The 13,448-nt window shown below is 39.2% G+C and overlaps 1 protein-coding gene across 1 annotated transcript in view; it reads left to right on the forward strand.

Annotated features, from left to right (window-relative positions):
• Window positions 1–1,107: 1,107 nt before the first annotated feature.
• Window positions 1,108–13,448, forward strand: part of LOC104272437 (inactive pancreatic lipase-related protein 1-like) — a 13,099-nt gene continuing 758 nt past the window's right edge. Inside the window, exons 1-11 of the mRNA XM_009867426.1 lie at window positions 1,108–1,156; window positions 1,897–2,051; window positions 2,553–2,678; window positions 4,802–4,936; window positions 5,563–5,671; window positions 6,978–7,097; window positions 7,339–7,458; window positions 8,860–8,978; window positions 10,050–10,179; window positions 11,180–11,291; window positions 12,748–12,915. Coding sequence (XP_009865728.1) covers window positions 1,108–1,156; window positions 1,897–2,051; window positions 2,553–2,678; window positions 4,802–4,936; window positions 5,563–5,671; window positions 6,978–7,097; window positions 7,339–7,458; window positions 8,860–8,978; window positions 10,050–10,179; window positions 11,180–11,291; window positions 12,748–12,915 — 1,343 coding nt within the window. The remainder of the gene's footprint in view (window positions 1,157–1,896; window positions 2,052–2,552; window positions 2,679–4,801; window positions 4,937–5,562; window positions 5,672–6,977; window positions 7,098–7,338; window positions 7,459–8,859; window positions 8,979–10,049; window positions 10,180–11,179; window positions 11,292–12,747; window positions 12,916–13,448) is intronic.

Below are 13,448 nucleotides of genomic sequence, written 5' to 3' on the forward strand. Positions count from 1 at the left end.
AGAGGGGCTTTCTCAAAACTTGGATTACAGGGGTAGTACAGAAAGGATGCAAAGGGGTAGAAGATTGTCCTTCTACATATACTTATTTCAACCAGAAAATGAAAGGGACACCAGGAGAAGGTCAGACTCTTTCACTATGAAAAGACATAGTAGGCCCACCAAGAAGTCTTCCTAAAGGAATAAGGCTTCACCACACTAAGGTGATGTCAGGAAATGGGCACAAAAGACCCAAAAGCACAGGAGTATTTCACATGCAAAGTCATTTCATGCAGGGGAAGGGAAGATAATGTGCCTCCCTACTAACTCTCACAGTAGACCCCCCTACATCCCAACTACACAACGCCAAACACAAAAGCCTTCCTAGCCAAGGTAGGCCCCTAAACGCACTGCTACAGAAATAAACATAATTCTCTTTAATGTCCCACTCCTGATGCACTGCTGCCTGGGAATTACCCTACATCTGGAGCTCCAAACCTATTCTTGGCTCCAGCACACCAATTCAAGATATGTACATCCATGGATTTTTGGAGTTTTCAGAGTAAGCAACCATCACAGTTGTTTTTCATCTTATCTATAAACTACAATCTGAAGTAAATGTTCCTATCTTTCTGGGAACATTTCCAAGGATAAAGCAGACTATAAAAAGTATATGCAAAGTTTGCACATTAGTGCATGGATCTTCAAGACTGCACTGTAAGTAGTTCATGCTTTGGGGTTTTCTTTTACTGTATCAGGTATATTGGTATATTGCTTCCCAAATCCAGTAGCATAAAAGGGAACGGCAGCTCACACAGATATCATTATGATAGCTTAAAAGTAGCTACTACACATCCGATTAGAAGCATAGCCTCAACATAACAAAAATCACTTTGGATTTAAGCTCTGCTTTAGCTGATCTACAAGCCTCACAATATCTAGTGGAGCAAGCAGACATAAAGCTGACCCATAAATGTCTCATACGTGGTGGTAATAGACACACACTGACATAGCACCCTTTTCTGTCAGAGAATACGTACACATACTTTTTACTCTTGGCAAAATTCAGCACCAGAAAGCTAAGTCAAGTGGGTCAGCAAATCTTAGCTGCTTCTTTTTCTACTGTTCTAGATGCTCGGAGTTTGGATACTTGCATTATTTCTGCTCAGCACAGCAGAAGGTAAGAATATGGGGTTAGTATTTATATAGCCTTTCTATGTTGCTAGATTTTGTGATGTATTATTCTATACTATGATGCCTTGAAGCTTACCGACTGAATTTATGTAGTGCAATTTCCTATACAAGAATGGTAGGATGAGTACGTGTGAGAGCTGTCTTTCCTCATCTCTGATCTGGAAATCCCACTCTAGGACCGGGCAAGAAATGCTGGCATTTTCTATCTCGGAGTAAAGCTATTTCTCTGCCAAACCTAGGAAATTATTTGTTAAACTCTTCTTTAGTGACAGGAATGGATGAAAAAGCCAGGGACGGGAGGCAGAGACAATCTAACGACAGCATGGCTTTATCCTCAGCAAAAGACACTGGCTTGTATAGCATGAGACTTCTCATGAACAGCATAGTCACCTGTTCAGCACAGACTCAATATATTTTTGTACAAGAGAAACTCTCCAGCTTTCTTTGCCTTAGGCAAAACACAGCTGGGGAAAGATAGCCAAGGTACAGTACAAAATGCCCACAGAGGAACATCACTGAATACTTTCTTGATGAACTGGCTGTCTTCTTTCCTTGGGGTAAAGTGTAGTCTTTGAAGATCTGAGAGAGAGAAACTGCTGGTCTTTGCTTTCTGTAAACCACAGGCTTTTCAAGAAACCAAGACACCTCCAGAGAAGAGATGCTATGAGTAATGACTACCTTGCTCCACTTCTTTACTTACTCATATTATCTTACTGTCTGCTACAGGCAAAGAAGTATGCTTTGACAGACTTGGATGTTTCTCAGATGATATACCATGGTCTGGGACTACTGAAAGACCAATCCATAAGTTACCCTGGGATCCAGAAAAGATAGATACTCGCTTCCTCCTGTACACAAGACAAAATCCTAATGTCTTTCAAGTAAGAACTACTGTGGTTTAAATATTATTAAATCAAATGCAAAAAGAGTAAACGAACACAGACACCATCTGTGTTCCTGGAAAGTGCTAGAAATGGCCAAACCTCTACTTTACTCAAGAGGCAACCTATTCTAGCTCCCTGACAGAGTCTCTGGGGCAAGAACCCTCTCCAGTCCTCACAAAGCAGCACTCCCTCACATTTTATGTATGGCCAGTGAGAAGTACTGGGAAGCTGATCATTTTTAAATTCATTGGGCAGTTAATTTTCCACAGATAACATCAAAACATGTTAAAAGTAAAGTCTTGGCTGTCCTAAGATATGTATCAAAGGTTGCTTTGAATGGAGATACAGACCTTAAGCCATGGTCATGTGAACACTTGCAGATGTGTTTAACGTTGCATAACTTTTAGGTGACTGTACAGATGAGCGTAGTTCAGGTCTTCACAATTATGGTAAACCATTTGCAGATTTAAATGTTTATTGATTTAATATCTACAACAGGAGATCTCTGCGGTTGATTATGAAACAATTGGCTACTCAAATTTTAACACAAGTAGGATTACCAGATTCATCACACACGGATTTATAGATGATGGAGAAGAAAACTGGCTGTCAGACATGTGCAAGGTAAGTACCACAGGACAGTCCTGTCCCTGTGAAGTTTCTTAATTTGCATTTATAAACACATTCCTGTACAGTCTGTTTTCTCTATTTCTAATTTCCTTCATGGTACTTATAGTGATAAGAAGAGAAAAGAGGCCACATTTTCTAATCGACAGTAATTTAAATATGTAGCTCTGCACATTGAGGAAAAGCGTGAGTTAAAACACATTCAATTCTTCTTACTGAAGTGAGCGATAACAGGACTCGGCTCAATAAGTGTCCTTTTTTGGTAAAAAACAACACACAAACCCTGGAGCAAGATACTGCTTAAGAAGTAGGGCAATTCCAGAAATATAACTGTAGACTAATAATTATTGCATTATATTTGCCCAGCAAGAGACAGGTTTCTAGATGTGGAAAGTCCATCACAAAGGTATGAGCTGCCACGTGGGTGTTGGAGGCTGAGGACATGGGCTGACCATTAACAGATGCAATAAAGCTGTAGAAATCTACATCTAGAAGGGGCTTCAAGGGAATCATTTCAAACAAAGCTTTTAACCTTGCTATGAAGAGGGAATGAAGAAAAGCATTGTACTTTACTGAGTTTTGTGCTAATTCCCCAACTTATTTCTTAGTCCTATCCCCGTACAAAGTTGCAATTCCAGCTTGTGGTCTTCTCAGATCCTACAAGTGTGATTTCTATTGCAGCTGCATTTAATGAAAGCTACTAGTCACACAGCACAGAACAAAATGCCAGCCGATGGCATGTGACACTTTTAGGATAAGGTTCTTCAACTACATAGTCACGCAATTACAGTTTTGCTTGAATCCTATATGCCTATCCTACTTACGAGAACACTGTGAGGAACAATGTGAAAGTGCACTAAAATCAATGTATTTCACATTTATTTCATCCTTGTTACCTGCTTCTCTTTGATACTAGGTCAAAAGAAAATAAATTTTTATTTGACAGTTTCTCTTAGAAAAAAAAAATCTATGTTGATTGTCACTTTATGAACATTGAGGAATGATTGTTGGATGTGTCAGTTAGCAATTTATTCAAAGTATCAGAAGCCGATTGATGTTTCAATAATTCTCAGCCTTCCATTTTCCACTCTTAAAATAGAGATCTTTTTCTAGAATCTCTCAATCAACAAGATAGCTCACGTTTTCCTTTAGCTAGTCTCTTAAATCCTTTTGATCAATTTTCACAAGGCTGTAGAGGCATGAGATAAATCTTTAAATTCTTTCTCTATATTTTTTTTAAATTGGTTTCTCAATCTTTTCAGTAAAGAGTGGAGCAAATGGGACTGTGAATGCATCAGCCTTCCTATGTGTATCTGTTATTTACTTTCCTTCCCATTAAGTAATAATCCTACTTGTACATTTATTTTTACCACTTCTAACATAGCCACAGACACTTCTATTGCCTTTTTTATCCTTTGCCAGTTGTGTTGTTGCTCAACATAAAGCAAAGAAGAATAAACATATAAGTTTCTAAAGAAAAATAACTTTAGCCAAAAAATCCAGCTCAGAGAAGAAAAGCAAAGCTTCAGATTTTGTGGCAGACAATAAAGTATATGCCTGTTCATACATATTTCCAAGTAAAGCCATACATCTGAAATGAATATTCAGCATCACCAGCAATTTATGCACCCTCTTATAAAAACATGCTCTTACAAATCTCTAGCAGAAAAACACTCTTGATTTTTATCATCAAGGTTATAAGTTCTAATTGAATTTGAGGTAAAGAAGCACTTTTATATCACTTGGGTTAATCAGGATGAGTAGAGCTCTTATTTAGTGCTACACACAAAATAAGTTTGAAATGAAAAATTTAAAATACCGGTATTTAGATTATTTTCCCTTCTGCAAAAAGTAGTGCTATGGGTATTGGAAATGATGGTGTGCCCATTTCTGTAGCACACCACTCTGGCTCAGCCTTATGTCCTTATTTCAGCACTGTCGGAGCCCACATACTCCTATGAGCAGGCATGACCTCATGTACAAGCTAAGGTTTTGGTTCTTAAAATGTTCTCATACAACTCTCATGCAATATTTATGAGTTGAGCTGTGATAAGCAACCCAGATTGATTCCAGACTGTGTTTACTTGTCTTTGTTTTTTTACTTTTGTTTCACAAAACAGAGGATGCTTTCTGTGGAAGATGTGAACTGCATCTGCATAACCTGGGTGAAAGGTGGCAGATGTCAGTACACCCAGGCATCAAACAACGTCCGTGTGGTGGGCGCTGAAATAGCTTATTTTGTGAATGTTCTTATGGTAAGAATCTTCTGGTTATAAAGCTACTGTTGCAAAGCTGATTTGAAAGAAATACGATTCAGGAACTTTCATGGATGTGAAGGTAACTAGCAGAAAACATTTTCCTCTACTCAGTGATCACTTTAGAAGTTGTGCTGGAAACAGACTTTTTTTTAAAGGTAGGGAACTATGTCAAAATAGCAGGCTTGGACAATTTAGGGATATGAAGTTCTACAAGACATCTCCATATTACAGCCCAGCAGCTATTCCATGGATGTTAACAAATGTAAAATGTTGTGTAGTTTTAAGTATTCAGAGATCACAGACACAGCAAACTGCCTGAATCTTGCAAGCCAGGCAAGTGTCCTGTGAATGGGTCTAAGATGTAAAATGGGTACAGGGTGTCTCAGGACCGCTGACAGAACTGTCTAAAGTTTTAACAGTTTCCAAATGAGGGTAGCACATGAATAAGGAATTCTGGAAAATTTATGTGTTGGAGTTGAATACCTAAGCTGGAAAACATGCTGAAATCCTAAAGTTCCTGAGTCTGTAGTCAAATTAGAAGTAGTTCTTCAGTCTCTTTTTACTCTTCCCCATTGCTGATGAAATCAGACATAGTAAAATGTTTTATATTGCTATTTTCTCAGGAAAAATACAACTACACTCCAGCCCAAGTTCACATAATCGGCCATAGCCTTGGAGCACATGTGGCAGGCGAGGCTGGCAGGAGGCGGCCAGGGATTGGAAGAATAACCGGTAAGTCAGTGAATTAAGTCCCAACTCCTACTAAAGACAGCACTGCTTAATGAAACATTGCTGTTCATTTTCTCTTACAATTGTATCTGACTGCAGGCTGCAGTTTAATAAAGGGTAATTTGGATATAGAGAACTTGGCCTCTTCTCACATGGCTTGTGATCTGTTCTCCACTCACGCCAGCAGAGAGCAAATGACTCTTTTAAAACAGCAAATGACAATCAAAGAGACATATTTATTGTAATATGAAGTCATTTCTAGAGAAGATATTTGAGAGACCCCACAAAACAAAAATACCATTTCAAGCATTTTTTAAGCTCTAATACTCTCCCAGAGAACAAAACTGAAAAGAGATATTATCAGTTAAGTTTGTGATCAAACGACTCCTTTCTCAAAATACAGGTAACTCTCCTTGCAGTCAGCACTCTTTATTTTTATTTTAATATATTCAGCACTTCCAGAGTTTGGAGCTTGACCTCCTTATTCGTCATGAAGGCAGTACCAAGAGCAGTGCGCATTAAGCAGAGTGACCTTTTGTGACCTTTCATACACAAAAGGTCATTTTGGATATTATTAACACAGCCCCTTTCAATTGTTACTTTTCCTCAGGGATTTCAGGCTTGATGAATCTTGGCCTAATAGTGTACAGAATTCAGTCTAAAAGCAAAAACAAATTTGCTGCCCAGGGACAACAAGTGATGCAACTATAAGGTAGCAAAAATTGTGTAAATTGCAAGACTTTACAAGCTCCCAAAATTGCTGCAGCAATTTGGGAACCAAATGCATTCTGTCTTCTGTTAGGATCGAAAGCAAAGTTCACAATTTTAAAACTAAATATTTTTCCAAAATCTGACTGGAGCCAGAAGTATCCAGACTGGTCTCAACCTTTCCAAGCACATGGGGTCAGCATCAGTTCCTATTTGAGTACTCTCAAACAAGGTATTCAGAGATAATGCAGATCGATTAGTTACACGGGACCCAGACCTAACAACCCCAATGTGAGCAACATTAAAGGGAAGTTCAATTAAAAACACATAAAATGTTATATCCAAGTGTTGGGATTCAATACTGATGTAGGTTAGTAAAATTTAATAGGCTTCACACAAGCAACCATTTCTCCTTCCTGGGAGAAAAGACACTTGGTAAAAGAGAGCACACATCATCATTTTATTAATGCCTATGCTACTTAGATATAAGGCACCACAGGCAGCTACTTCTGCAATACTTACTATATACAATCATAGTGTTATATAAAATGATACATCTACATCTCCTTACCTGTACATAACGCTAGTATTTTTCTTTCAGGCCTGGACCCTGCTCAACCTTATTTTCAAGACACTCCAATTGAAGTCAGGTTGGACAAATCTGACGCAGAGTTTGTCGATGTTATCCACACAGATTCAGCTCCCACAATCCCCTACTTAGGTGAGTATTCAGCTCTACTCTATTAATATCAAGTTATTTATGCTCTAGGCACTTAAGTATACTCATCATTCACCAAGACCCAGTTGTGCTGGCTGGTGCATAGACAGAGAACAAACACATCATATCAGCCATTAACTGCTCCTATCCTAAAATACCAAGCACAGAAAACCTTCAGACCAGCAGCTATAGGTATAAGAATATTAACTTAAAAACGTGCTTACCCCTACTTTAAATGCTTCAGGCTTTGGCATGAGCACAGCTATAGGACATCTTGACTTTTATCCAAACGGAGGAGTGGAAATGCCAGGATGTGACAAGAACGCTATTTCACAGATCGTAGACCTCGATGGCATCTGGGAAGGTAAGTATGCTGATTACATCACAAATTCAGGGGAAAGGCACTCCTCACAGTGTATCAACTTTTCTTAATTCAGGTGTTCTGTGTTAGCTTTTGGTGTGTCCCCCAGTAACAACAGCTGCAGAGGGTAGTGGAATTTTATAGCGCCCAAAACACACCATTTTCTAGAGCTTATTCAAAAGATAAACAAAGCAAAGGGTTTGCCTCTGGAAAACATGCCTGCTCTAAAGTGTCTAACAGCAGAAACAAAAGTTACTGAAACTGAGCCAAAAATTTTGAGGGATTTGGAACAAAACATTTCACCTTCTTTCCATTCAGCTGCCCAGCAGCAGTACTGTGTGGAGTAGGGCAATGATGCTCACAGCCACCTCTGTTAGGGTATCTTCAGCTGCAGTTCCTCTGCAATAGAGAAATTCATTTAACTTTTTTTTTTTAATTGCCTATTACAATCTGGGTTGCATTAAAGCAATGTCATTGTGTCTGTTTTTAGTCAGCTAAAAAAAGATTGGCACATAGCTGTTCAGATAGTTCTTTGTCAGTTTACATGGTTCTAATAAAACCTCTAAACATTAGAAAAATTCTACATGTCTTTATAAAGTTAAATTGCACACAACATCAAAAAAAAATCCAAATCAAGATTTATGCTGTAGGGATTTTTCAGTATATTATCTGAGCTCTTTTTACATTACCACAAACATCTTAAACTCTGGGAATCCATGAACTTATTTGTGATAACTAGCCTTTTTCTCCAGGTTTTACTCAATGCAGCTGGAGGCATTGCTTTTTATTTCTTTTTTTTTTTTTAATAGAGTAAACTTGTTATCAATAATGGTGAATTAAAGCATAAAGAAATAACTGTGTTGTATATGACCTTCTTCTTAACCTAAAGTCAGGAAAATAAAGGCAACACAAAGGAAAATAATATATTCATTATTTTAAGAGTCTCCCTTACTTAAGCACCCTCCCAAATAATAATAATTTTGTTTTGAAGTCCTCAGCTGGAGCGAATCAGTATTGCTCTAGGAAGTTCACTGTTAAATACTTTTCATTCGGTTTTCTTTTGTTATGGTAATGCAACCGTTGCTTACAAAAGACCTGCTTCATGCAGTTCTCATTTCTATTGTGAAACTCGGTCAGATTGCTCGAATAAATGCTTGGGAGGCAGGGGCAGAGCCGAGCTGCAGAGAGAGTCTCCACAAAGCACTTCGAGTTTTCATTTTATACCTGTTGAGTGAGTCGCGTTGCCTGGAGCATCAATTCATTGCAGCAGCAAGCTTCAGACCTTACATTTGATGCTCCAAGAATTGTCAGGAGGCCTTTCAGGAGGAAAGGTGGATCCCAGTGCCAGTATCTTTCCTCGAAGGGCAACAGAAAAGATGAGCTAAACTGGGGGTGTCTTCACAGGAACCCGGGACTTTGTGGCTTGCAATCATTTGCGGAGTTACAAGTATTACTCTGACAGTATTATCTACCCTGACGGATTTCTGGGATATCCTTGTGCTTCTTACGATGTCTTTGATTCAGTAAGTATTTCCCAGAGCCTCATGATTATGGACCATGTAAAAAATAGTGGCTCTTACCTGTACATCAGAAATTCATCTCATTTATGCCACCTTGCAATCAATGAGCGCATCTGTAAGAGAAGTGTCAGACATCCTAAAGTGTTACATCTTGTGCAGATGAAATGGATCAAAGTAGGAAAAGGCAACAACGAAACAGGGACATCACTAGTTCTGTGCTGATGCAACAGCCCTGAGGTACTGCTGGAGCTAGTGTGGCTTCCCCAGGCCTTCTCTGCTGCATCAAACAGGGGAAGAAGTGAGAAGAGCCCATCCCCATAACCACTGTATGTATTTATCAAACAGCAATAAGAGGAATCAGCAAGCAGGTGAACTTCCAAACACAGATGAAATGTCTTTTTTTTCAAAACTAGAATAATCACCTGATGGGGTCAGTCCATGATCAAAGTGCTTTGGTGACTTAAGGTAGCCTCAAGGACAAAGCACAAACTTTTTTGGATTAAGACCAGGAAGCCCTTCCCTGTCCCATTCTGGGAGATGGGGAACTACAGCTTAAGAGTAGCAGAGGGGTAATGGGCTCTTCATATTCTACAGACAGTTTGTTTAGATTGACCCTTAGACGTTCTGATCACACTTCTTGAGTTACTTTTGAAGAACATGTTTACCACCATAGTAGAAAATTACTTTCATGACAAAAATGAGCTCTGTTTTCAAGACAAAGCCTTTCTTAGCCCAGTCTGAAAGTATATGGAGTCATCGTTCTTTCTCATCAGTTACTGGGAAGGACATCTCCTGTTCCCTGCTACACTTCAAGACTACTCAGGGGTGTCATTGATGTGGTTGGATTGAGCTAAATGGCACAAAACAACTCCATAGATCCCAGAAAAATCAGAGCCTTTGAGAAAGTTGGCTAGCGTATATGATCTTTCTCAAGTCACAGAAAGGGTTACTTGAATTTTTTGTTGCTGTGACACAGGGCCAGTTAGGTGAATATGTGAAAATAAGTCCTACAACTAATATTTTTTTCTTGGCTGGCTGGACAGTTTTATTAATAGATATATTTGTTTTCACTAGGACAATTGTTTCCCATGCCCAGAAGGTGGATGCCCAAATATGGGTCACTTTGCAGATAAATTCAAAGGGAAATTCAAAGCTGATTTCACAAAATTTTACCTGAATACTGGAGAGGCCAAGGATTTTCCTCGTGAGTTACGATTGCTTCCATTGATACCTAATTCTTCTAAACAAACCTTTTTATTTTCCTGGTTTACACCTAATTTTAACAGATGAACAGACCTCATAGGAGTGCAATGTCTCTTCGGTCCTTCACACCTTTCTGTTATTTGCTCCAATACTAGTGCCCAGTTTTGGGTCCTCCAGTACATGACAGATGTTGACAAACCATAATAAGAGTCTAGTGGAGGTCACTGAGATATTTAGTGGACTGCACTGCAACATGTGAGGAGAAATGGGGGTAGACAATGCACAGAAGTTGTAGCAAGGGAATTTTGTACTAAATAGAATGAAAACTACTGTCACAATGATAGTGCTTAAATGCAGGAAGAGGGACACAGAGAAACCGGGAATTCTCCATCTTTAGAGATGTTCCAAACTCCCTCAAAGGCCCAGAGCAAGCCAACCACAACTGGCCTTGCTTTGGACCAGATGCCCTCCTTCACAACCTAAGTTATCCTAAATGTCAGCTCTCGCCAGACAGTTCCTCCTTTGCTTTGTAAAGAAGAATCAGAGGGAGAAGAGCTGCGTTTGATGAGTGCTAAAGTTCTCACCAACAAAAATGATTTTTCTTGAGCTTCAGGGGTTTTTTATACTCCACCTACGCTGCTTATATTCTGGTATGTGTGAGTATTTATTCCTAGCACCTCCTTCTTTCTGAGGTCACAAAAATCTTCATGGTCAAAACGCTGAAGTTTGTATTTTGTTTACCCTGCCATGGACTAGCTTTGTTCTACCCATTTCTCATGTTGATCTCATCGGGACACAAGGACAGATCTGACTCCCTGCAGGAGAGCTGTGTTAATGCCACTGAATCCAGACAGCCCATGACATAGACTTGAGCTCAAAGTGAAGGGCAGAGACAATTTTCTTTTCCTTTCAACTACAGACCAAAGAAAGCCCCACACTTGATATTTTGGAGACCGTTATTCTCTGGGTATAACCTAATCTACCGTATTTCTTCTGTGCAGTTTGGAGGTACAAAGTAAGTGTGACCCTCTCTGGAAAGAGTAAACAAAGAGGATATGTAAATATTGCCCTGTATGGAGAGGATGGAAACACAAGGCAGCATCAGATTGTCCAGTAAGTTAAAAATTCAGTAGAAAAGAAGCTTCTTTTCTAGAATGTTTAATTCCTGTTTTAATTAATATTTCTGTTTAAATGGGTCTTACTGAAAGATCAAATTCTACCCTCAATGTAAACGCAGCCATAGTTCACTCACTCTGGGTTTACATTTGCAGGGAGAAGGATTCTGAATGACAGAATTTGGTGTCACTTTTTTGCTGTCCCGATAAGCTCTTGCTGGGCCTATGGTAGCAGAGTTCTGATTTTTTGTGTTTCACAGGCTGGCAAAATACTGCTGCCATAGCTGCTTACAGTTAAAGTTACATCACGGTTTACTACATTTAATACATCTATTTTTTGTCTCATCACTTTGCCTGCTTACACTGAGGCTGCTTGCTTGCCTCATGTGGGTTGTGTTTATTCACATTTTTCACGTTTGTTTCAACTAAAATACCTGAAATGCTGAAAAATAGGAAGAAGACATTTTGATGTGGGTTTTGGATTTTAATTTTTGGTTTTCTTTTTGTTTATGGACACTGGGCAGCAGGCATTTCTATGAGCCGATCCATTTCAGGTACCCTTGCACCCACGTGAGATAAGTCTGCCGGTTCTGAGCACAGTCCAGCATTCTCCAGCTGCCATTTACAGAGCCTGTGTCAATTCAGTTGCTGGAAGCAAACTTTTTCCCTCAGCAAATCTTGCTCTAACCAACCAGATACCATTGTGGATCCAGCAAAGAAACAAAAGGCACAGGGAATTTTGTCCTGTCTTACAGTACTTCCACTACCATAAGCCTTTTGATACGGAGGGGAGTAAGCATCCTCCTCTGAAGGCAGATGAATCAGAGATGGCAAAGATGTAGGAAGGAATAAAAATTCTGTCTTTCTCGTGAAACCTGTCAAAACTGTGAGGTTTCTTCTAGATGGTTCTGCTGGGTCCTCTGTTGTTGTTTTTTTCTACTCCTGTATCTCAGATCATGCCTAGAGTAACAGTTCTGCAGTGCTAAAAGCATTACATGTTCAAACACCTCATGACTTCATACACCAGGGGTAAATCGAGGAAAGTAGCCCTTCACCTTCAGAGCACGGGAGTAAGAAGGGGCAAAGGAGAGGATCTTTATATACAAATTAATCAACATTAAATGAAATTTTCATTCATGTGCAAAAATGCTGACCTCATAAGCAACAGGGAGCAAGCTCTACCTTCTCCACAGGGATTGTCCTGTAATTGGGTCTTCATTGTGAAGTGTGACTGCAGCATATCAGACCTACTCACCTTTGCTTCTTCTGACAAACACTGACTGGGGATAAACTATACTGGAAAACTGGCAATAATGTTGTTACCGTATTATAAGCTAAATATTGTCTCTGCTGGCTTTCTACTCACTTGCTACCACAGCCAATCAGTTGACAGGACTGGTAATTAATATTAAATGCTAGTATGTCTCATAACCATAAAATCTTATTTTTCACAGGGGAGCCCTCAAACCAGACAACACTTATGTAAAATTCATTGATGCAGAAGTTAACATTGGAACAATTACAAAGGTTAAATTCCTCTGGAACAACAACTGGTTAAACCCAACTTTTCCTAAACTAGGAGCTGCAACTGTCACAGTAGAATCTGGAGAAAATAGAACACTGTGAGTATATCCATTGTCAAAATCTTTAAAGTTACTTGGGAAGAGAGGTGACAAAATTACATGTGGGGTGAAAGCATCATCGTAAGAAAAGTTACTTAGAGCATTACAAGAAAAATCCTCTCAAGAAAAATCTTTTATTTCCTTCCTTTCAAGACACTGTTCATCCATAGTTACTTCACTACTGCTTCAACCCTTTGCCTTAAATAACTTCAAGGAAAAACTTAAAATATTTCCAGGCTTCAGAGAAGCAAACTTCCTGTATAACCCTTTGGGTGTGAAAAATTTGTCGCAGCTTGGATTATCAGCATCATTCTCACCAAGCTCTTACTGCCCACAAGAACTGGTTATCTGTGTCTGAGCTTGCGTTAGGATATCTGATTTGCTGTCTGCTGGAATCACCAGAAGTTTTCTATTGATATTGATGGTGCCCCCAAGATCATGACTGACAAAAAGGACAGTGATAATAAGCCAGCCCTTCCAATAAGGAACTTGGAAGCTATGCTTAAAAGGCTGCATATAAAGTTGAGGGAAAG

This window comes from Apaloderma vittatum, unplaced genomic scaffold (genome assembly GCF_000703405.1).
Source record: "Apaloderma vittatum isolate BGI_N311 unplaced genomic scaffold, ASM70340v1 scaffold8274, whole genome shotgun sequence".
Classification (NCBI taxonomy): Eukaryota; Metazoa; Chordata; class Aves; order Trogoniformes; family Trogonidae; genus Apaloderma; species Apaloderma vittatum.